The sequence below is a fragment of the Scyliorhinus torazame genome, chromosome 5 (genome assembly GCF_047496885.1).
Source record: "Scyliorhinus torazame isolate Kashiwa2021f chromosome 5, sScyTor2.1, whole genome shotgun sequence".
Lineage (NCBI taxonomy): Eukaryota > Metazoa > Chordata > Chondrichthyes > Carcharhiniformes > Scyliorhinidae > Scyliorhinus > Scyliorhinus torazame.
The window spans coordinates 218203760-218229171 of NC_092711.1; the positions used below are offsets into that span (position 1 = coordinate 218203760).

At 44.9% G+C, this 25412-nt stretch overlaps 1 protein-coding gene across 4 annotated transcripts in view; it reads right to left on the bottom strand.

The window, feature by feature from the left end:
- Window positions 1-1304: 1304 nt before the first annotated feature.
- The window catches only part of LOC140420947 (adapter SH3BGRL-like), an 83292-nt gene continuing 59184 nt past the window's right edge, over window positions 1305-25412 (bottom strand). For all 4 annotated transcript variants that reach the window (XM_072505132.1, XM_072505134.1, XM_072505133.1 and 1 more), the window contains exons 3-4: window positions 24119-24199; window positions 1305-3790 (exon numbers count right to left, since the gene is read on the bottom strand). In XM_072505132.1, the coding sequence (XP_072361233.1) occupies window positions 3758-3790; window positions 24119-24199 (114 nt within the window). In that variant the 3' untranslated portion in view covers window positions 1305-3757. The remainder of the gene's footprint in view (window positions 3791-24118; window positions 24200-25412) is intronic.

A 25412-nucleotide genomic window follows, 5' to 3' on the forward strand; every position in this document is an offset into this window, starting at 1 on the left:
AGTACTTTACAGCCAAGTAGGTATTTTGGATGTTGGAATGTAGGTATGATAACCCTCACGACAATCTCAAGGGATCACTCATCGATCTCCCTGTGGGGCTCATGGAATACAGGTTCCCACGGTAATGGGTGGAGGCCCATCTTGCTGGGACTCATTATCAAGTCCTTTAAATACCATCCCATACCAGGACAGAGTCTTGTTAGTCCTGGGCTGGGGCATTTGTGTTGTTTACTGTAGGTGCCGCATTACTTTTGAGTTTTAAATAAAATTAGTTAAACCTTCATCTCAAGTCTCCTGGATTCCTACAATAGGAAAGGTGGGCAGAGCAAGCCCCCAAAACAGCAATGTTTTTAGCCCTCTACTTCATCAATTGGTTGTCCAGATTGAGATTCGCCTATACCTTTCATAGACAATTGTTTCACTCCCTCTGATGTCTCAGTAAAACAAAACCCATTCTCTTTGGCACCGCACTACCTCAAACCAATTCTCCGCTACAGACACTCCTCCAGAAATTAATTCTATCTCCACAACTGCCACCACAGCGAAGACACAGAATTCAGAACTTTAGCCCCTGGTTTGTTTTCCTCACACATAACTGGTCCATCATCAAGGACACTTTCTTTCACATCCAAATCATCATCCGATTCTGCACGGACTATGTCCCTGGATAAATCAATCCTTTATCAGCTTATAACTGGTCTTGCCCATCACCTCTTCACTAGCCTATCCTCCTAAACTATTCCATCTAAAATGTGTTTCTGTTATCCATAACCTCACAAGCTCCACTGGCTCTTCACATCCTACAGAACTAGATTTAAGCTCCTCCAGGACACCTTAAAACTCCTTGACGTCATCCCTCCCTTCTTCTAGGTTCTCATCCTACCCCATTTCCCAGCATGGTCTCTATACCTCCTCTATACCTTCCAATCGCCTTCGCTCAGGAATTCACAACTTCAGAACCTCAGCTGAATCCTGTCCCTCCCTTCAAAGGCTTCCTTTCTTCTCTCGACCATTCACTATCCACCTGCAATATGCTATTGAGATGTTTGCCTCCATGCAATGAGCAGTATGAAAGTTCATTTTTATAGAAAAATAGATTTCCAGGATCCTCCCATTGCTATGCCAGGAGGTTGTGTGTGTTTGGAAAGTGAAGGAGGATAGGATGATGTGCAATGTCTGAGGTCTCACTAAGATGGAGGGCATCTGGAGACCTGTGCCTCATCATGAGCCACTGCCTGGGGGAGAGGGGGAAGAAACAAATGTCAAATGAAGTTACAACTAAAGAACTTAAAAAACCATTCATGAAAGTTGCAACAAATATAATGTTTATTAATTTCATTTTTCTTTTATTTTCTTAAGTATACATGATCTTAACAGCAAATGCAATAAATCAGACATAAAGATTTATTTAAATGTGTACGCTACAATATGTCCCACAAATCAATGGAAAGTACTTGCTTGACAAACACATGACACTTTCCAAAGACATGATGGGAGCTGGCGCATTGCCGTACGATGACACCCAGCGACCAGCATGCATTAGAAATCTGCAGCCACTTAACCAGGCTGGCAGAGGACTCCAAGAATGACCTCCATCCAGTCAAGCTCACAAGTGCAGGATCTGTGTGCCATTTCCACGCTGTGTCCTTGTTATCTCAAGTTATCCTCTACCCACCATAAAGACCCCACCATTCAAAACAGTCATGTTCAAAACTGGAAACAGCTTATGTTATCCAAAGAAGTGACAGCCATTATCCACCTGCATTAACACCCGTTTCCAGATTGTCAGCTGCAGTGTCTCGAATGTCTATGCTGCTTCTTTACTCAGAGTGCTTTGAATATGGAACTCACTAGCACAACAAGCAGTTGAGACAATAGCATACTTGAATTTAAGAGGGATCTAGCTACCTGAAGGAGAAAGGAATAGAAGGATACGTGAACAGGATGATATGAAGTAATAAGGTGGTTTGTGCAGTGCAGTAACCACTGGTAAAGCATTGTTGGGCTGAATGCCTGTTTCTGTTCTCAGAAATACTATGTATTCTATGTAATGTTATGCTTATTATGATCAGCGACATCCAGTGGATTTAAGAAATTTGTTCTCTTGCTCTGCAGATATGATGGTTATGTTTAGCATCGCTCTTACTGGAGCAACAAATATTAATAATATTTCCTTAATGGGAACTATTTCCACGGGGTGGGTAGAGTATTTGCTGAAACCTTTTGAAGAAAATCTGGTAGAAAATGTATCTTATGCTCAGCAGGGCTAAAATTCCATGATTAACAGCAGCTCGCACTCGACTGAGGGAGTTTGGCATATCCTCTCTTTTTCTGGGATTCTGGGATTCCAGGTGTCGTGAACATCATATTGAGCAAATGGTATTGGCAGGAAGTTGCCTATTATAAGCAGTGGGGACTGTATGGGACGAAGGATATGGAGCATCAGCCATGTTATTTTCAAAGCTGGTTTAATGCACAAAGCTGTCTGGCCTTCGTGGCTGAAGATAATTTAAGAACGAGAGACAAGGTAGATGCTGCAAAAATAACCTGCAGATACGCTGGGAAGGGGTGCAAGGAATGGTGAACTGTTGTTGCATCTCCCTTCTCTAGCCAACCTTTTAAGACTTTTTGAAAGCGTCAAACCTAATAAAGCATTCTAAAATAATTTCCAAAATCATCAAGGTGCGAGTCTAGGCATTGATCTGCGGGTAAAACGGCAGGAGCCACCGGAGGAACACTTGCCTTGTACACCAGATGGTTTGGGCAGGGAGGATTCTTCTTAAAACATCCCGGGAGCCAGGTCAAAGTAACTGTCGAATATTTTCTGAATTAAATTGCAGCTGTTTCAAAATTTGAGACTCAATTTTACTTTCTTACTGAAGCACTTTGGGTGCAAAGGAATATGGGCAGAGGAGAATTGGGCAGCAGCCGGTGTCCTGTCATCTTTCAGCAACTGGTTGCAACTAAACTCAGGCCCGGACAGAATGCTGCCCCCTCATTCACACGACAGGCAAATGGGAAGATGCAGCAAGCAGCGCAGTACAAAATAGTGGGAACAAGGAAATTCAGCTCGACTGCGCTTCATCTGGCATCAATCCGAGTGAGATTCTTGCAGTTTTCCTCCAGCCACTCCTGTGAGATCATTGTTAAAAAAAATCTTCAACATGATTATAATCTCCACTCAATGCAGCAGGTAAAATGGAACAATTTACCTTACTTTTGCCCTTTGGTTCAGGGGTTGGACTCCAAGGAGACCAGCACAAGACAATGGAACAAAACAAGCTCCAGCACAAGGTAAATAATTGAGACAGTTGAGGACTAGAAAGAAAGTGGAGAGCGGCGGGATTAACAGTGAAAATCCCTCAACGTTATAACTTCATTGTCAAAAGAGTTTGGTTTGTGGGATTGTCAAAATCAACATTATAAAATTTGGAAATAACAAAAAAGAGGAGCAGACATTTTTACCATAATTTGATTTTTTTTGGTAACATTTTGGGTGTCCACTTAAATCAGGTGATCCAAGTAGAAAAATAAGCTAAAATAAACTATTACAAAAAGCATTCAATAACATGTTCAATATTAACCGGGTGATCCATAGTTATTAATAAAATCTACTTGATGTTTTAACTAACCAGAAGAGGCTTCCTTTAATCCCAACTGGTCCTCCCTGTTAAATCCTATTCAGCCCCAAAACATAATTTGCTCGCACTAGAAGAGTCTGGTTTGTTGATGGTATCGGTTGCAATGAAGTTGGAGTTTAAGATGCTTGCTTTGCAAGGGCTTCAGCTTCCTAAAAAGGCAAGAAAATGTGTTAATGGTGTCAGACGTAAAATAAAACGTAAAATAAGAACATCGCACAATGCGATGAAGCACATCCACAGGAAACAACCAGACCACGCAAGAGGGCGAGATTCTCCTGCCACGCCCACCCAATTCCCCACCGAGGTCAATGGACCTTTACATAACCCGCATCTGGCCCATGGCCATCTCATGGCAGGCGCGGCTGAAGAATCCAGCCCAGAGAGTTTAAATCATTTCCTCCATTGGTTTGCATATAATACAAGTTGTTGATGTCATAGAGTCACATCTTTGGGCTTTACAGCCCAGGAGGTCCTCGTGTGTTTTCTCTCGTCTTTGGGAAACCTGTCTGATTGGTCCCAATCTCCTGCTCTTGCCCCCTTGTCTGCATTTGTTTTTTCCCTTTTCAAGTGTATATCCAATTCTCTTTTGAAAGTTACTGTTGCATTTGCTTTCACCACCTTTTTCACTCGGTGCATTCCAGATCATAATATTTAAAAATCCTCCTTTTCTCCCCCGGCCCATTTGGGGTAATTTTAAATGTGTGTTCTCTGGTTATCACTTCAGGTTTCTCCCTTTCTACTGCTTCAAGACCTTTCATAATTTCAAACAGCTCTTTAACGGCCGTTGCGTGCATGGAAACAATGCCAAATTCTTACCTGACTGAAGCCTCTCACCTCTGCTACCATTCTAGTACACACTCTGGCTAAGATTGGATAAAATACTCCAGTTGAGGCCTAATCAAGTCATGTCTGCAAAATTAGTATAACTGTTTTCCTTTTTTTCCCCCATAGAACGCCTACAGAACCGAAGGAGTCTATTCGGCCCATCGAGTCTGCACCAACCCTACCGAGGCCCACTCCCTTGCTTTATCCCCATAACCCTACCGAACCTTTCGATACCAAAGCGCAATATAGCATGGCCAATCCAACTAACCTGCGTGGGTTTCCTCCGGGTGCTCCGGTTTCCTCCCACAGTCCAAAGACAAGTTAGGTGGATTGGCCATGATAAATTGCCCTTAGTGACCAAAAAGGTTAGGAGGGGTTATTGGGTTACAGGAATAGGGTGGAAGTGAGGGCTTAAGTGGGCCGGTGCAGACTCGATGGGCCGAATCGCCTACTTCTGCAGTGTATGTTCTATGTACATCTTTGGACTGGAGAAGAAACAGAAGCACCTGGTGTTATATTCCTTGCCTTTTCTTCTAAGATATCCAGATGTGTAATGTTGACAAAGAATGTACAAATAAGAAGATTGAATCAATACTAATTTATTTTACACTACTAAACTAAAATGAAGTTCGCACACTCGGAGTTACAGATAATAAACTAATGATACTGAATCTGTAGTACAATATTCTATTGAACTAATAAACTACACTATGACTTGACCTCGTGCTATATTTCTCTATTCAACTTTCACTATGCTCTCTCCATGTTCTCCTCAGCTTCCCTTCAGCTTTTCCCAGAATTCCTAGAGATGCTGTCTTATATACAGTGAATTAGTGACGCCCTCTAGTGTTTTACACATAGATTCCGATATTAACCCTTTACTATACTGGCATTATACATATCATTACACCCGGGTGGAAACCACGCAGACAGAGAGAGAACATGCAGACTCCACACAGACAGTCACCCAAGGCTGGAATTGGACCCAGGTCTTTGGCGCTGCGAGGCAGCAGTGTTGACCACCGTGCCACCCCTATGCCTCTATTTAGTGATTAATAGTAAAGTGCTTGTTTTTGATTTGGGGCTTATCCGCCAATAATTCCACATTCTTTTCTATAACTACAAGACTGTGACATTTCAGAGCAAACCAGCACAGATAGAAATACGGTACGTAGTTTTCATCGACAGGATCCTGAGCCACAAACTTCCCATTGGGCTAGTTTAATCCTTCCTGACCCACACAGCGGCATATTATTCATTATAATCCTTACTGAAGATACAAGGCTGCTGTGTCATTTTCCGCCATTAGAATGGATGTATATGTATTCCTGTATCACCGGGCTCTTCCTGTTCATTCACCGCTACTGCACCCATCCCCCCACTAATCAATTAACCATCAATCAGCACTTCATTGTGCAGATAGCCATGGCAGCAGTAAACCGCTCAGAACTCAACTGTCACAGAGTAGAAAATTAGAACGCAGTTGGGAAAGTGACAGGCTGGTTAAGTCTGGGCTTTAGAAAAGATCAGAAGACTTCAGGGGTAATCTCCAGTCCCCCAGCCACGTTGCTGGCGACGGGATCCTCTCTCCCTTCGCTTGTCAATGGGGTCTCCCATTGAAGCCACCCCACCCTACCGGGGAACCCACAGGTAGGGGTGCGCTGCCAGTGGGAAAAGAGAATCCCAAAAGCCGGATAATTCCGGCCCTAATTATCAAAATCGGTTTGATAATATTTTAACCTTCATAGTTGGTCACAGGTTACCGGAAGCTAGGCCATACAATTACCTGCCAGGAAACAATGGCGTTCAACTTGTTCCAGCTCTTGGTGGCTACGGTGGGCATATGGTTTGATTAAATTCAGCCTAAGGGCCATTTTTGGGTGGGGTGAGGGGTAGGGGAAAGGTGTTGAAGTGGCAGGATTGGGTCTATCTATTGAATTATTAAATTCCCAGCTCTAACCACTGCGAACCAAAATGATCAAAGTCGTAAAAAAACACCCTGCAAGAAATGGCTGGCTTTCTCCCTTTGACTTCAAAATTCAGATGATTTCTATTGATATTTGGTCCAATAATGCGTATAAGTGCACACACACACATCCATACACACACATGGATGTACAGACATACACGCACATCCATACACACATCCATATGTATGCACACATGCACACACATCCACACGCATCCATACGCACACACACATCCATGCGTATGCACACAGGAACACACATCATATGTACACAGACGCATGCACACACACATCCTTACACAAATACACGCACAAGCATATGTACGCACACACTCCATTCATACACACATCCATGCATACGCACACGTACACACCCATCCTTACGTATGTACACACGCACATATCCATACACACATGCACATACCCAACATCAGAAGTCCCTTGGCTGGTACAAGCTGAAACAAACAGGGCTGTTCCCCTATAGTACTGCTGTCTATACAGCTATGAGCCCAACCTCTCCCTCTTCAGCAGGGCGATGGTCCTGGCCATGAGCAGTGACACGGCCCTGTTTCGACTGCTGCTCTATCACTATGTGCAAAAACACCAATTTGACGGGCTCCATGATTCCCCAGAATCATGCACCGTGATAGAAGAGGCACAGTTAATTAGAGTGAAGCCTGCAATTAGCATGACAAGCACAGATCTAGAGAGCACCGTCATTCTCCCATTTCACAGTCCTATACTCCTATCCCTAACAATCTTCCTAGGCAAGTGGAAATGATATTCAATAGAGCCAAATGCCTTGGTCCTAGAGTTCTGCCGGAGTTTGGGGTTGTACTCATGGTTCAGTTGTGCTTCCCCGAGTTCATTCCATGGGGCAGGGACGCAACCCATTCCTGAGAACCCCACTCTGCAATCTGGCCTCTCATGAGACCCTACCCAGAAACCTCATGATCGCCCCCCCGTGCTGGCCTTCAGTATTCACCTCCCCCCACCACCTTTTATGCTCCCACTAAAGACGGGCACAACCTCAGCGGTTATTTGGCCACAAAGCCTGTAAAGGTGGCACAGGAAGCAATGCCTGCATGCCAGCCCCCAGACCCCCCTTAAAGCAAGGGGTGATCCAAAGCGCAAGGGAAGGTAAGGTCTGCTAGCAGCCTCTCCCCCCCCCCCCAGGATTGAGAGATTGACCCAGCCCTGGCCTTGAGTTGAACTGATCTGTGTCCCCCTCAACCAATCTGGTACACCCTGAGCAGTGAAGAGCCTGGCAAATCATGGTTGCCTGAGCACTCACCTCTGTTATCCCCACCAGGTTCACGTTTATGCAAACCTGCCACCAGCATGACATCGCGCCTACACGAATGAATATTCCGTGAGGGGAGAAGATCCGGAGTGAGTGCTCGCTAATGACATGCTAATGTATTAAAATGAGGTTCCTAGGCTCCCATGGCCTAAGATTTGTACTGCTTCACTGACAGAAGTGGGGGGCTGGGGGCAAGGTGAAAATTGCAAATCCCAATCACGCTGGAAAGAATCACATTTTCGATTCCGGATTTTGAGCCCGCGCTGAATTTCTCATGGTCAGAGGGCTAAAAATCACCGCATATATATACACTTACCACACATACTCACTTACACACACATACTCACTTACACATACACACTCACACTTATGCACACACATTTACTCCATATAAAAGACACTACCTTATTAACTAATACTAAATACAGTTTTATTCTCCCACCTGTGAATCACGCAGTTCTTAATCAGCCTTGTAAACGTTGAAGTTAATTATTTTGCCCCTTTATAATAGTTACTAAAGGAGTAAAATCTTGGTCAGCCTGACAGCATTAAAATGATATGCCTTGGGGAAAGGAAACAATCAGTTCAGACCAATTAGGTATATGGTTAAAATGGTCATCCAACATTTACCGGAATGTTATACTGGAAATTATGCACAGGGTATAGGCCAGCAAGATGCAAGTTGTGACAGAAACCAATCCAGTTTCAAAACATAGAATAAATTAGAATTCATAATTGTAGGCATCCAGTACTCATTTTTGGTAAAATCAAAAGCAGGTGGACATGTGGTCAGTGTCTTCCTTTAATTTCAAAGTCAAGTCAAACAAGTGCACTACGGTGACCTTGATGATTGGCAGCAGCTTGTTGGCACGTTAGGGTTGATTTTAATTCAGTTCAGCAAGCGGGCAATGCCCAGGAAATCAGGGTGCTGCACCCACCATCTCATTTCCACTCCTTATTTCACATACCACCAACTTGTCCAGGGCCTTTGCCAGTTGCCCGTCCGCCCAACTGAATCAAGCAGGACTCATTCATTGAATTAGGTAAATCGGGGGTCCCATGACACACACAAATCTTTGATTGCAAACTCAAAGTTACAAATGGGTGCAGTGCACGCTATTTGCAACAGACACTGAGTCGCAGTCTTTAAAAAGGACCACTAATATAGGCAGCTCACAAAAGGCCCAAGAAATACAATATGTAAACTGTATTTTTTTCTGATGGAGACAGGTGGAGCAAAGTACTCCTGGTGCATTAGGTTGAGGTCATTGCTCTTCTGAGTGCAGACCCCTCGGATTTCCCATCTTCCCAGAAGATGCAAGCTACAGTAAGGCGGCCATTTTGTGCATGCAGGTTTACCATCAAAATTAACAGGAGGTCTTTGAGCTTTTAGAATGGTGTGTTCCTCCTTTTTCCCATTCATTCTCCATCGGTGGTTGAAATCACCCTATTGTTTCTTTAAAGGGAGAATGGGGGTTATCAGCTGTCCTGATGGACTTCCTTTCAAGCTGAATATAACAAACGGAGACAGACTAGAATCTTTGCAATCCACCTTCATTCAAACACTACCCATAACTCCCTTGTTGCACCAATCTGTGATGCCATATTACAATATTGTAGTGATTCCAATCCACAAATCATATTATTTGCTTGTCTCTCAACTGAGGTGTTGTGATCCTCAGGTTAAATCACCACCATTCAGCTCTCCCCCTCAAAGGGCCAAGCAGCCTATTGTCCTCAGGGACTATGGCAATTTTCACTTCATTTTAAAAATAGGTTGAGGACTCGGACCAAGGAGTACTTTGTCTCCCGGTCAAGTGTATTTTGCAATATTATTTATCATCAATTTAAAGAACCATTTGTAACCCTTAGCTATAAGCATTTTCAAGTGATAGTTGGAAAAGACGTTTCCTAACATTGTCCACTGTCAGCAGTCCCTACTGCAGGTAGATAAATAATTGTAGGTTATTTGTTTCATTCTTGTCGAGTTGTTCATTATTCTGTCTTCATTCTCTTCACATTAAGCATCAATGGCCTCTAATTTAGGGTGTAAGAGTTAGCTGGGAGCACTTTGAGACTTCCTCATGAAGGCTGCTATCAAAATGCTAATTATTTCTTGCTGCGTTAGTAAGGCTTTACCTCGGGAAATTTCCCGATGCTGCCTCGGGAAATTTCATAACTGCAATGGATAGAGCCATGCCTCTGTGTGGCATTATGACTGGATGCCACAGGGGTGACACGGTGGCACAGTTGTTAGCGCTGCTGCCTGACGGCACCGTGGACCTGGGTTCGATCCCGGTCCCGGATCACTGTCTGTGTGGAGTTTGCACATTCTCTCAGTGTCTGCATGGGTTTCACCCCTGCAACTCAAAGATGTGCAGGATAGGTGGATTGGCCATGTTAATTGCCCCTTAATTGGAAAAAAAAGATTTGGGTACTCTAAATTAATTTTTTTTTTAAATGACTGGATGCCATAAGTTGAAGTCATTGGGAACCCTGGGAGAGAGAAGCTATGACCAGTTACTCTGCTGCGCACTGTTTCAATGTCAGTGCACTGACGTGATGCACTGCAGATTTTAAAGGTTTAACCCTTTTGAGGCGCTGTAGCTGCACTCCTGCACGGCATGCAGCATTTAAAGGCATTCACATTTTAGATTTAATCAGCTTTCTTCCACTACACACATTAATTCTTTGAAAATGACAGGAAAAAACAAGCATTATAATGAGTCTCTCTCTGCAGCATCTACAAGCAGGCTTTGTGTCCATTGCTCTTACGATTTACAATAAGGTGAAAACATTTTCATCCCTAATTAATCACACTGGTTGGTATGTTGAAAATGCTGCATTCCTGTGATAACTATTTTTCTATATTAATCAGAACTGAGCTTTGATTTTTGACACAGATGCTGGGATAACTTCAGGTGGTTTCAAGATCCATAGCAGGAGAACGTAAACCAAACTGGTCGATGTAACCTCTCAATAGAGCCTGAAGAAACGAGTAAATATGGAAATCGCCTCTTCTTGCCTTAAAAGATGAACCAATGAACATTTCAATCTTTATAGTTATTTGCCAAGAAACTGCCTTTGTACCCAGAACTAATGCTCCATTAGAAAATAAGTGGACATTTTCGGGTTGTAATGAATCGGATATTGCACCGGTCAGTGTTTTGGACTCAACTATTTACAATCTACATCTACGATGTAGACAAGGTGAGGGAGTAATGTATCGGATTTTTCAGGCGATACAAAGGTAGGTTGGAATAAGTAAGTCATGAGAAGGATGGAAAGAGGGGTCAAAAATGGGGCAGATTATGTTAGTGAGCAACATCATTGCAGACGGAATATAAAATGGAGCAATCCACTTTGGAAAGAAAAATAGAAAAGGAGATTTTATTTTTTAAAAGATGAGAGATTGGAAATCCTTTATTGTTTCGAGGGTCCGGGGATGCCCTCGCACATGACGGTACACTGAACTTCATGACAAGGGGATCAGAATATAAGACAAAGAAAGACTGGCTGCAATTGTATAGGACCTTGATGAGACCACACCAAGTGCTGTGTATTCTCCTTACCTAAAGACAGATAGACTTGTCCTAGAGGGACTAGTCTGATTCCTAAAATGATGATAGAATCCCTACAGTACAGAAGGATGCCAGTCAGCCCATCAAGTCAGCGCCGATCCTCCAAAATAGCACCCTAACCTAGACCCTCCCCCTCCCCCACGCCCAGTAACCTCATCTGGCCAATCCATCTAACCTGCACATCTTTGGAATGTGGGAGGAAACCGGAGCATCTGGAGGAAACTCACGCAGACACAGGGAGAAGCTGCAAATTCCACACAATCACCCAAGGTTGGTCTCTGGTGCTACGAGATTGTCCTATGAAAAGAGATTGTGTAGACAAGGCCGACATTCCTAAAAGTTTAGAAAATTGTGAGGTGATCTCACTAAAACCTATAAAATTCTTAAAGACTTGATAGGGTAGACGTTGGGTGTGTATTTCCCCTGGCTTGGGACTCTAGATTTAGGTCATTCATTTAGGACAAGAGATGAGGAGAAATGTCTTTATTCAATAAGTTGTAGGCCGTTGGAACTCTACACCAAAGAGCTGTGGATGCTCAGTCATTGAGCATATTTAAGTCAGAGAGTGTATACTACTGGACATTAAGAGAATCAAGGGACGTGAGGAGTGTGTGGGCAGGTGTAACTGTTCTCAACAGGAATGTTGTTGTATCAGCCTCAGGCATCAGTCGTAGCAATTCCACCTGAACCAGAAGAATGTACGTTGACGCCCCACTCCTGAGACCTGAGCACACAACCCAGGCTGTTACTTGAGTGCTGAGGAAGAACTGCACTGTCAGAGGTGTCATCTTTCAGGTGAGATATTAAACCAACCACTCAGGTGGAAATAAAAGATTCTATTGTGTTATTCATAAGAAAAACACATGAGTATTCCGTGGATTCCTGGCTGATAGTTATTATTCCAATAATTTTACTAAAACAGATTATCTTGCCATTATCGCATTGCTGTTGTGGGAGTTTGCTTTGTGCAAATTGACTGCTGCATTTTGTACATTGCAACAGTGACTACCCTTCAAAGGTACCTCCTTGTCTTCAAAGGAGATACGTAAATACAAATTGTACTTTCTTTCAGTGCGAACAGAAGAGATCCCCACACATTTTGGATTGAAGATTCCTGGTGAGGTGGAGCCAGTTATTAATCATTTGGAGATGGGGCCTATTGCTCAGTCACGTGGTGAATGATTAGCCAGCCTGCTTCATCAGTGATATCTGAACCTACCATTAGGGGCTATGATTCATCCCTCGGGGATCCAGGTAACTCTGATGCATTCCAGTGATCAAATGAGTCCAAAATGAGACAGAGGTAAGAATGCTGTTACTAAGCCTTTGGCTGACTTTTGTCATTCTATCAGAAATGGTTTGGCATGTTTTAGTCAACTGCGCCCTATTTGCATATCCTGCTAACTTTGGCTAATTATAGAACATCTTGGCAATACTGACCTAGATCTTCCATTCTCCAGATCATATGAGACGAGGTATATGACTCAGGATGCCTGTCGAGACCCTATGGAAGCCCCACTAACCTCTGTGGAAATTGTCCGGGAAGTTTCAATTACTGACAGGCAATTCCTGTGCTCCCTGGCGCTCCCCGCAACAGACTCCAGTTCTGAGTTAGAGTCACAGACTTTGGTCAGATCCAAGATATTTGCCTTGACAGCTAGCCAGGAAACGTTAAGACAAGGAAATCCTGGCCAAACTCCTAGGTAACTACAGGATTTACCCCGTTCCCCCCCAAAATCACTCTTGCTGACCCACACCCTCCTCTGCCCCACTCTCTTCTTGACCCCGTGACACCCTGTTGACCTCGACCAATCCATGACCCGACCCAACTATCTGGCCTGACCATCCGATACAACCACCCCCCCAGACTCCACCCAGACAGTCTGCCAGACTCGACTATCCCCCACCACCTGACTGGCTACCCATTGACCCGACCTAACCCTGTCTACCTCTCCCGACCCACCTGAAGCTACCATATCCACTGTCACCATACCCGCTTACCTCAATCATCTACCCATTCACACTTGACAGTTAAACTTAGGTTATGGCAACTAGTACAGTAAAAAGGGGAAGCATCCAGTCGTACTCCTGTTGATATTCTGCCGCAAAGAACTCCTCCCGGCAGACTATAGTCTCCGCATTTCTGGAGAAGTCGGGCTTGGAAGACTGGGCCAGAAATGGGAGACTGTGTCGGGGTGCAGGTAGATATGGTTGGAGCGATGGGTCCAATGGTGATTATCGCTTCCGTGGAACATCCGGGCCATTACTATTGTCGGAAAAATATCACCCTCCCTTCACTGCCACTGGGTCAAAATCCGAGAACTCCCTCCATAACAGTCGGAGTATTAACGGCGTTCAAAATTGCAGTGCCTCACCAGCAACTAAGGGCAACTAAGGATTGGCAATAAATGCTGATGCCCAGATCCCGTAAAAAAAAAGATAATACCTTTCCAGGTGCAATGGGAAAAGGATTTGTTGTATGAACCGGGGCTCGGTTGTAATAATTATCAGTGACATTTACTTCCATAAAAATGAACTTTCTCTACTTGCTTTCTGTAAAGGAAGACAGGTGACTTTGCTTCAATGTTGCAGACACCTCAACACAAGCTGCATAGCCTGAAGGACCCTTTCCACCACTCTAAATTTAATCCAATATCTCCAAGCATTGCATTGATCGATCAAACGTTTGATCATTTTTGACTTGTTCTTGCCCCATTTCCAAATGGCAGATAGGAATTGGTTTGATGTGACCATTTGTGTGTATTTTTGTGACCACTGCCGGGGGAACCTGTCCCCTTCACTCAGTGTAGCAGTCGCCCCGCATGTTTAGCTGTTGTTACCTCAGCAACTTTAGCTGAAATAAACAAATGGGCACTCCTAATCCAATAGAAATCACTGAATGGATAATAAGCAATAAAGCATAAAAATCCCCTGAACGGTTTTGTGAACTCAAAGTGCAAGAAATAAGTCCAGATTTTGCTTAATGACCATCTTTGAGTAGCAACGATCTATTGTATCTTCACTGATTTAATCTGCACTGAAGTTGATACTAAGTGGACATTCGGGAAATCCTGAGAAAGGGACAGGGAAGAATACAGTTCGGAAGGGCCAAGACGTGTGAGCAGTTCCTTGAGGTTCTATGTGATTGTATCCAATCTGGACAAAAAAAACAGACCAGGTGGTAACTTCCCAAGCCAGGTCCAAACACCTGGTAAACACTGCTGGCATGCTCCTCCCTATCAATCACACTTTCAGCATGGCAACACACACAGGTTCTCGTGCCTCTGTTTGCTAGAGGAGAAATATTCCAGATTTTTGTGAGTGGACTATTCTAATCCCATTTTCCAGCACTTGGCCCACAGTCTTGAGCGCCTTGGCATCGCAAATGCACATCTAAATGATTCTTAAATGATATGAGGGTCTCTGCCTCCACCATCCTTCCAGGCAGTGAGTTCCAAACTCCCACCACCCTCTGGGTGAAAACATTTTTCCTCACATCCCCTCTAAACCCCCTTACCTTATGATCCTCGGTCAATGATCCCTCCACCAAGGGGAACAGTTTCTTCCCGTCTACTCTACCTATGCCCTCATAATTTTATACATCTCAATCATGTCCCCTCATTCTCCTCTGCTCCAAGGAAAACAACCCAAGTCTGTCCAATCTCTCTTCATAGCTAAAACTCTCCAGCCCAGCAACCTCTCAAGGGCAACTAAGGATTGGCAATAAATGCCACGCTTTCTGCTGATGCCCAGTGTAGCCACATAAACTGGCTGATTCCCGATTAGAATGGTCAAACCCCGATTTAAAATGGCGAACTAAAGAGGCTGATGGGAAAATCAGCCAACACGACTCAAACGGACAGCTGCAGGTAAAACAGTGTATTCGCCTCTGGGGAAGTCAGTCGAGACCAATACCTGCAGCCAACAACATCACAACAACCCAGCCATCTGCATTTTAATCAGCCATCCACGGGAACAATTGCTACAAATTAGCAATTGAAAGCCGACCCAGACATTTCGGCGCCAGCAGGGGCTAACACAAAGAAAGGTAAACGACCACCCCCCTGATCAAGGAATCGCCCCATTATTGGAGCATATCGAACCAAGTGATTGGGACCAAGTCCAATCACTTGGAACCAGGTACGAGGTCCGCCCCGATAGGCGGGAAGCCCCTGGGGACTATAAGAATAGGGGCCAAGTTCAACTCAACCCTTCTCTTCCTGCTCGCAACCTTCGAGACCCTTCTACAAGAAACTGTAAGTGTTACTCCAGCGATCGCTACCAGATAGGCGCTCCTGACTATCGACTTGTACCAGCTTTTGAATCCCACAGGCTCAGAACCAATTCGAAAGACCATCCGTTTCCCTGACCTGGTGAGCCATTTCCAAAGTTAAGTATTGGCCTTTAGTGGTAGGTAGTAGTCTAGAAGTAGGATTATTGTATAAGTATTAATTGCTGTATATAATAAATGAGCGTTGATTTAACTCTTACTAAGCGGTGTGTTGCATTATTAATCATTACTTGGACTTGAACCACGTGGCGGTATCAGAAAGGTACCGGGCGACTCATGAGCAAAGGTGACAGAATAAGAATAAAGTAAACTAAGGCTGAAACGAGCTACATTTTGGCGACATCCTGATGGGACCCGATCTAGAAGTGGAAAACCACTCCGGGAGAACCCAAGAAATTTGAATTAGAATCCAATTGGAAACAGAAAACCACAAGTGTTCAAGCGGTTCTGATTAATAGTCATAATTCGGAAGTGTGTGTATGCATGCATAACTAACAGGGCTATAAGGTAAAACTGATAGATTTTGTTGCGTCAAAACTGTCGGAAGTCTGTATTTTCGGAAATTAGCGCAAGGCGTACCCGCATCTACGACACCGCCTTAGTCCCCTGTTCCAAATTTAAACGAAGCAAGCGGATAGGAAAGATGGCCATGCAGGCAATGCAGCGCCTCATGAACCCTGAGGAATTTGCGGTCGCAGCGACCAACTGCAGTAGAGTGGGACAGTGCCCCATTTGGGAAGAGGAAATCGGGAAATATCTCAAGGGCAAAGGATGGCCCCTGTGGAATGATTTCTGCGATAATAACGAATCAGGTCCCGGAAGTATAGGGCATACTTGGGGCACAGTTGTAATAATGGGTAAATCTCCTCAGCATCCTGTCCAGTGCTATCACATCCCTCATGTTTCTGACAAGCCTGTTCACCATGGCTGACACATCTCACTTCAGCCTCATAGAGATGTTTTAAAAATCCAATAACTGACTACTTTTGGGTGGGTCTGAGCTTCTAAGATCAACCCTCTTCCCCCCCCAATCCCTCCATCCCAATTTCCGTGCAGATAAGATTAATATCAATTTACAATAAAATATGTGCTGGCTACTTTTCAGCAACCTCATTTTCCCTGGCCCAGCCCCACAATTTCCCACGGTAGACCCACAACCAACCTCATCTCACTTGGCAATTTGACTTCTATGTCCAACACTGGGCTCTGGCTCATTGGTGTGTGTGTGTGTTTGGGGGGGGGGTGTGTGAACCGTATGCTCGTGCATGAGCACACTTCTCTTTTCCTACCCCTCTCTCGCTGCCTTTCAATTAAAAAACATTTCTAAATTATACATCTTGGGCGGGATTCTCCGACCCTCGCCAGGTAGGAGAATCGCCGGAGGGCGGCATGAATCCTGCCCCCGCCAGCTGCCAAATTCCCCGGCGCCGGGGAATTGACGGGGGCGGGAATCGCGCCGCGCCAGCTGCTGGCAGCGGGCCCCCAGCCATTCTCCGGCCCGCGATGGGCCGAGTGGCCGCCCGTTCTTCAGCCGGTTCCGCCGGCGTATATTACGACCGGTTCCTACCGGCGGGACCTGGCTCCGCGGGCAGCCTCCGAAGTCCTCAGGGGGCGCGAGGGGATCTGGCCCCGGGGGGTGCCCCCATGGTGGCCTGGCCCGTGATTGGAGCCCACCGATCCGCGGGCGGGCCTGTGCCGCGGGGGCACTCTATTCCTCCGCGCTGGCTGGTGTAACAGTCCACGATGGCCAGCACGGATATGAACCCCCCCCTGCACATGCGCTGGGATGACGCCGGCACACGCTGGCGCTCCCGCGCCCGCGCCAACTCGCGCCGGCCGTGGAGGCCCTTCGACACTGGCTGGAATGGCGCAAACCACTCCTGCGCCGGCCTAGCCCCTGAATTCCGCACATTCGGGGCGACCCGACGCCGGAGTGGTTCACGTCACTCCTTCGCGCCGGAGTTTCCCGTCCCGCCGGTTTCTGAAGAATCCCGCCCCTTGTCCGAGAATTTCAGTCAGTGGCTGATTTTTGAAATAATTTGAAAAACGCAAACCAAAAACTCTGACTTACGAGGAGATACACAACTTGTACTGAGTGGTCATCCTGTTGATGCATGAAAAAAAATTAAGTGCGTTCTCGAACTGCGATATTTCCATTATAAAATTATAAAATCCATGCCCAGACTCTGAGGTAGGTTAAGGCCTTGAAATTGAAATAAAACATGAATGAGGTACTCTGAAAAACACATGATTATTTTCAAGACAAGTAGATTCGTATTCTTGAGAAATGCAGGCTTTTGTTGCAAACCTTAGTTTGGGCATTAAAAATTTTAGATACCGTGAAAGGCGCAGTAGATGAAAGCAATGCTGATTGGTGCAGCTCCACAAGTGGTTGGCCAATTAAATGGCACTCTGCACACGCCAGCTGGAATTTTCAAGTTAGTATGTAGGCCCTGCTGCTGAGGCCAGATCACAATTGGGGGATAGTGGTGGCCTCCGTGTGGCAGGCAATGGGTTGGGAGGGAGGGTGGGGGCGGGGAAAGAGGAGACCAAAGGCGTTGCTCCATGCGCCATTCCGCTAGGGAAATCCAGCGCCCACCCCTCACGCACCCTCCATAGCCCCAGAGCCACAGCTGCAACCACTGGCTGGCAGTACGAAGACAGCCTGGCAGCTGGGGCCTCCTTGCTTTTAAAAATTTACGCAAGATTTCCAGATGGCGCCTCCATCTTGAGGCAGCCTCTCTTGCCCTTGCCTGCGTCAGTAGCTCCTGACAGTGGGACTATCAATCTTTCAGTCCTGGAGAACCTCCATTTGGCCCTCCTGGAGGCTGCCACGTAATTGACCACCACCTCAAACATTGCTGGCAACTCCGGGTTCCTGGCCTGGAATTAAATTCGGCATTGGGATCGGGACCTTGGAATAAAAATTGAGCCCCTTGAGGTATGAGTTCTGAAACAAGACATCTGGAGAAATGGGCACTCTCCAACCTTTTACATGCATCGTTTAAACGTGGGCATTGGTGAGATATTGGTTACGGCAGATTATTGGAAATCCAACAACACTCAGTGGCTGGTATAACATCACAGAAGTATATAGGGTAAAGTTTGAAAAATGATAGCACTTGGTGTGAAACTGGTTAGATTGCAGTGTCTGCCAACCTGCAACAAAGACAGCCCCCAAGCTCTCATCTACGAAACACCCTAAAAATGCACTGCTCTTTCAATCACCACTTGATATTGTAATATTTCTACACAGTGTATGAGTAACAGGGACACAGGTAGAACACGAGGAACAGCTCAATTGTTACTGTGGCCATCCAAGTCACATGACTGCCCACCTACAGAACTCCGATTACAGAATCTTAGAATCCCGACAGTGCAAAATGAGGCCAATCGGTCCATCGAGTCTGCTCCGACCCTCCGCAAGAGCACCCCACCCAGGCCCACTCCCTCGCCCTATCCCCGTAGTCCCATCCAATCTTTGGACACGAAGGGGCAATTTAGCATGGCCAATCCACCTAACCTACACACCTTTGAACTCCTGCCTTCAGACATCCATTCCTGTTCAGCTGAAGCCGTTGAATGGATCGTTAACCCCAACATCAAACTATAACTGCTTCCCAGCCATATGAATAAAAGAATTAATGGATAATTCATTACCTCATCACCAGGACTGAGATTTATCCAGTACGAATGGGAAATTCCACAGGATCATCTTCGATCTTTTAAAATAGCCACAATAACAAACCAGCATTGTGTTGTTAAAATATAAAAACATTTCTCGGCTGAAAGATGACAGAGTTTTTACATTTGTCAACACAGAGAAATTCGAGGTCACTAATTATCTGCTTCAAAGGAAATACCCGAATGTGGCCTCATATTTATCATGCCTCAGAACAGAATCCATGCATTTCAATTCTCCTCTTGAGAATTAAACATAGGCTTGAATTTTATTGTGTGGCAGTGTGCTGTCAAAAAAAAACTCTCAAATAAAGGCCAGCTTTACTCATTTCAAAATCTGTATTAACAAACTGGTTAACCTTTTTCTGGGTGCTTTCATTGGCACACGGGGAATTGCATCGCAGATTTACTAGATCTCATAAGCTTCTTGTAAAATATTTAGTCCATTGACACCCAGCGCTTGAGGAATGGAATGAAACTTTGAAAGAACTTGGACAGTATCTGTGCTGATATGCCTGTGCACAGTTTTGTCGATAGTTAATGATACAACCTCCAACCAGCTGGTGGCGCCAGACATTCTTCACGTGACCGGAGATACCCGCCGGTTGGTAGTAGGACGTACGAGAGGATTGTCGCAGTTAGTGTTGTTCCAGTAGAATTCATATAGTAATTACCTGTATAGTAATCTGAAAGTTATCTTTCCATGTGTGTTTTAATAAATCACCTTTTAGTTAAGCAACTGCATGTTCTGTGTACCTCATTGCAACGGTCATCACACCGAACACAACTGTATCCTCAGTTGCTTCTCTGCTCCCTATCTCTAAACTCCTCCAACCCTCCAACCTTCCAAGATCGCTGCTTTTATCCAGCTATGGCCTCTTTTGCAATTCTAATTCTCTTTGTTCCAACATTGGTGCCTGTGCTTTTAACTAATTTCCCTTCAAAAGGTGATGGTGAGCTGCCTTCTTGAACTGCTGCAGTCCCTATGGTGTAGGTACACCCACCGTGCTGTTAGGAGGGAGTTCCAGGATTGTGATCCAACAACAATGACGGAACAGTGATATATTTCCAAGTCAGGAAGGTAAGTGACTTAATGGGGAACCTCCAGGTGGTGGCTTTCCCACATATCAGCTGCCCTTGTCCTTCAAGATGGTAGTGGTTGTGGATTAGGAAGGGGCCGCCAAAGAGCCTTGTGAGTTATGGCAGTGAATCTTGTAGATGGTACACATGGCTGCGACCATGCATCGGTGGTGGAGGGTTTGAATGTTTGTGGACGGGAAATCAATCAAGCGGGCTACTTTGTCCTGGATGGTGTCGAGCTTCTTGAGTGTTGTTGGAGCTGCACTCATCCAGGCAAGTGGAGCATATGCCATCACACGCCTGTAATGACAGGCTTTGGGGAGTCAGGAGGTGATAGGTACTCATGTTTTGCCGCTGTTTTATGATGCATTGCTGGAAATTTACATTTTTGACATTGACATCTTTTGTTTCTGACCAATCTTGGTCTTCTGCTGCAACACTTAAACATTTATGTTCCATAAAGCTGTTGTTCAGAAATCTTTGCTGGAATCAGGGGTGTGTTTTGGTCTATTAAGTGCACATGTACGCACTGCATTTCTGGTGACAATATAACAATTCTGATGATTTGAGGATCCATTCCATTCCCAAAGGGTGGCACAGTGGTTAGCACTGCTGCCTTGCAGCACCAGCGACCCAGATTCGATTCCGACCTTGGGTTGCTGTCTGCGTGGGTTTCCTCCGGGTGCTCCGGTTTCTTCCCACAGTCCAAAGGTGTGCAGGTTAGGTGAATTGACCATGCTAAATTGTCCTAAGTGTTCAACGGTGAGGTGGGGTTACGGGGGTAGGGCTGGGGATTGAGCCTAGGTAGGGTGCTCTTTTGGAGGGTCCATGCAGATTCAATGGGCTTAATGGCCTCCTTCTGCACTGTAGGGATTGTAAGATTCTATACAGTGTTTAATGTGTCAATGGACAAGTGCCATAGTTTGGCAAAGGGGATCAAGGGATCATGGAGGTTGGATGGAGGGCTGTAGCCTGTATAAAACCATAGACCATAAGACACAGGAGCACAATTAGGTCATTCGGCCGATCAGGTCTGCTCTGCCATCAATCATGGCTGATATGTTTCTCATCCCCATTCTCCCATCTTCTCCCCATAAACCCTGATCTCCTTATTAATCAAGAACCTATCTATCTCTGTCTTAAAGACACTCAGTGACTTGGCCTCCACAGCCTTCTGTGATAAAGAGTTTCACAGATTCACCACCCTCTGACTGAAGAAATTCCCCCTCATCCCTGTTTTAAAGGATCGTCCCTTCAATCTGAGGCTGTGACCTCGGGTTCTAGTTTTTCCTCTGAGAAACAACCTCTCCACATCCAATATATCTAGGCCTCTCCGTATCCTGTAAGTTTCAATAAGATCCCCCCCCTCATCGTTCTAAACTCCAATGAGTACTGACCCAGAGTCCTCAACCGCTCCTCATACAACAAGCTCTTCAATCCAGCGATCATTCTTTTGACCTCCTCTGGACCCATTCCAAGGCCAGCACATCCTTCCTTGGATACAACTGCTCACAATACTCCTTCTGCCAGTCAGCCAATCCTCTATCCATGCCAGTATCTTACCTTTAACACCATGGGCTCTTAACTTATGGGGGCATGAAGTGGTATGGATGGGGCACAGGGAGTGTGTGGAGCATGAGGAGGGATAGGGGCTTTACAGATTTCATTATAACTGGGACGAAGTTCCATGGCATTAAGGTGGGCCTTCTAAACAACCTACCTTGGCACCAGGCAACCCCTGAGGCTGTCTCCAAACTCTTTCCCGAGTCTGTGTGCTAGACTGCAGCCAACACCACCCCCACTCCCACTGCCCGCCTGGGTAATAAAAATCCAGGAAAAAGTTACAATCCCAATAGGTGTCGGTGGCCCTGCAGTACTTCAGCGGAGTGACAATTCTACCTGCACAGGCTCAAAGTGTCACCACTTATAGCTGTTCAACTGGAGTAGGAGTGACAGCGAGGTCCAACCCCGTGCTTCCAACACACAATTGTTATTATGGCCTGGAACGTACTGTCTGAAAGGTTACTGATAGTGGATTCACTCAAAACTTTCAAAAGGTGATTGGATAAGTATTTGAAAAATCCATAGAGCCATGGAGAAAGCGAGTGGGACCAAACTGGATGCGTAGCCGAACCAAAGAATGTGAACAGACAAAACAGGCTGAATAGTCTCCTTCTGTTCAATGAATTTCTTTGATGTATGAAAGAGAACCACATCATAAGTAAATAAATGTCTGTAATGTTGGCTACTACAGAGGCAAAATAGACACCCTCTTTAGCAGCACGCAATAAATGGAGGTTAAAAATAGTTATACATCAAAGACAACAATAAGGGGATAACAGGAGATGTGACCCAAAATTTCTTAGTGCATTTTTATCATGAATTACAGACTAAGTAAATTTATACAACGGTACAGAACAAATAGACCATGCCATTGCACTTTTAGTACCAATGCTCAATGAGATCATGGAAAAGTCCCTTCCACTGTGCAAATCGTGATGCATCTGAAACAAATTAACGGCATGAGTAAAATAGTAGAATAGGGACATTTTGGAAAGGGCAGCATGTGCTACTTCTCCATGATGTCATTTTGATGTTCAGCATTTTCAGCCCAGACACAATCATTTCATTCGTAAAGTCCACAAACTTCTATCAAAACTCTAAAGGAACAGAGTCCCCCTTAGCTTCCAGTGCATACACATACTACACGGCACTAAGCTGTGTGCAGGCTTGGAAACTCTTACATCTGGAGTTTTTTTTAACTTCTTCTTCTAATGTGGCTGCCGCTGCTGGGCCAGCATTTGTTGCCCATCTCTATTCGCTCTTGAGAAGGTGGTGGTGAGTCATCTTATTGAACTGCTCTAGGCCAGGTGGTGTAGGTACACCCACAGTGCTTTTAGGGAGGTGGGGGGGATGGGACTTGCAGGTGGTAGTGTTCTCATGCCGCTGCTGCCCTTGATCCTACTAGATGGTAGAGGTCACAGGTTTGGAAGGTGTTGTTGAAGATGCCTTGCCAAGTTGCTGCAGTGCATCATTTAGATGGTATATGCTGCTGCCACTGTGCACAGGTAGCGGAGGGAGTGAATGTTTAACATGGTGGACGGGGTGCCGATCAAGCGGGCTGCTTTGTCCTGGATGGTGCCAAGCCTCTTGTGTATTGTTGGAGCTGCATGATTCAGGCAAGTGGAGAGTATTCCATCACACTCCTGACTCGTGCCTTGTGGTTATGGTGGACAGGTTTTGTGGAGTGAAGAGGTGAGGTACTCACCACATAATTCTCAGCCTTTGACCTGCTTTTGTAGCCACAGTATTTATACGGATAGCCCAGTTAAAAAAAATCTGGTCACTGGTAATCCCCAGAAAATTAATGGTGGTGTGCACAGTGATGGTAATGATGTTGAACATCAAGGAACAGAAATTCTATCTCAAAATATATCAGAGGCCTATTTCAAAACACAGAGCGAGACGTACTGTCAGCGATGTTGGTAGGTTGTTACATGGGGTTTACATATATTCATATCAAATTCCTCTATACTATCATGGATTAATGTTTCCGCTAAATTAGTAGGGAAGAGAAATACAATGGGGGAATATTAAAGTGCTTGCATGAAAACATAGCTGATAGTAATTTCTACATTGCTCAATTGGAACCCATGGACAATCCTTTAAATCCATTTCAAAATATCTGGTTTTATGCATTTGTGGAATCAGAATTAATAGAAAGTCTCAGCTTATTCTAAATCTAACCTTGGATCCAGGTGGAGGTGTCAGGCCTAGAAATGCATACACGGCATTATTCTCTCTGGCATCAAAAAACGATTCAAAGTTCTAGTAAGAGAGAGAAGATAGAATCATGGAATGATACAGCACATGTGGAGGACATTTGGCCCGTTGTGTTTGTGCTAGCCCTTTGAAAGAGCTATCCAAATAACTCCATAGACTTCAAATACTTCCTCTTCAAATGTTTGTGCAATTCCCTTTTGAAAGCTCCTATTAAAACTTTTTTCGCACCCTTTGAGGTAGTCCATTTGAGATCAGAACAGCTGACTGCAAAAAATCTAGCCAATTCCATGGAATCTCTGCAGTGCAGATGGAGGCCATTCAGCCCATCAAGTCTACACTGACCCTTGGAAAGAGAACCCTATATAGGCCCACTCCCCCACCCTAACTCCACTAACCCACCTAACTTGCAAATCCCTGGACACCAAGGGGCAATTTAGTATGGTCAATCCACCTAATCTGCACATCTTTGGACTGTAGAAGGAAACCGGAGCACCTGGAGAAAACCCACACAGACACGGGGAAAACGTGGAAACCACACAGTCATCCAAGGCTGGAATTAAACTCTGGTCTCTGGCACTGTGAGGCAGCAGGGCTAACCACTGTCCCACGGTGCAGCACGAGTCCTTGGGTTACTGACTTTTTTTTTAAGGGAGTACAATTAACTCTATTACTTTTTAGTAAATGCATTAATCAATAATATCTGGAAGAATCAACAGTGGTTTGCAAATTATCATGCAAGATCTAAAATGATGTGTCCAATGTAAACTAAATGGTTTACACACGCAGGATCTTATATGTTTCAATGAGTATCACCATTCTAAACTCCAATGGATTCAGGCCAAACCTGTCCAACCTTTCCTCATAAAGTAATCAGTTGAGTGAATCTTCTCTGAACGTCTTCCAAAGCAATTATATCCAGTCTAAAGAAAAGTTGCCAAAGCTATCCAGAATATCCTGGGAGTTAATCAATAGTTCCAGAGGAATTCCCAGGAGTGTACCAACAGTTCAAGGAGAATTCCTGGGAGTGTACAGAGAGTTCCAGGGGTCCATTGAATGCATTCATAGTTCCAGGGTAATCTCCGGTGTTATGTGAAGACTTCCAGGGGAATCCCCAGGAGTGTGTCAATGGCTGTAGGGAATCCCTGTGAATTTATCATACGTTCCACGGAATCCCAGTATTAATTCTGTGCTCATTTTGTTTAATTGAATGCAGGTGATGGGCATTAACTGGGGTTGATTTACTTGTGCTCCTATAAAT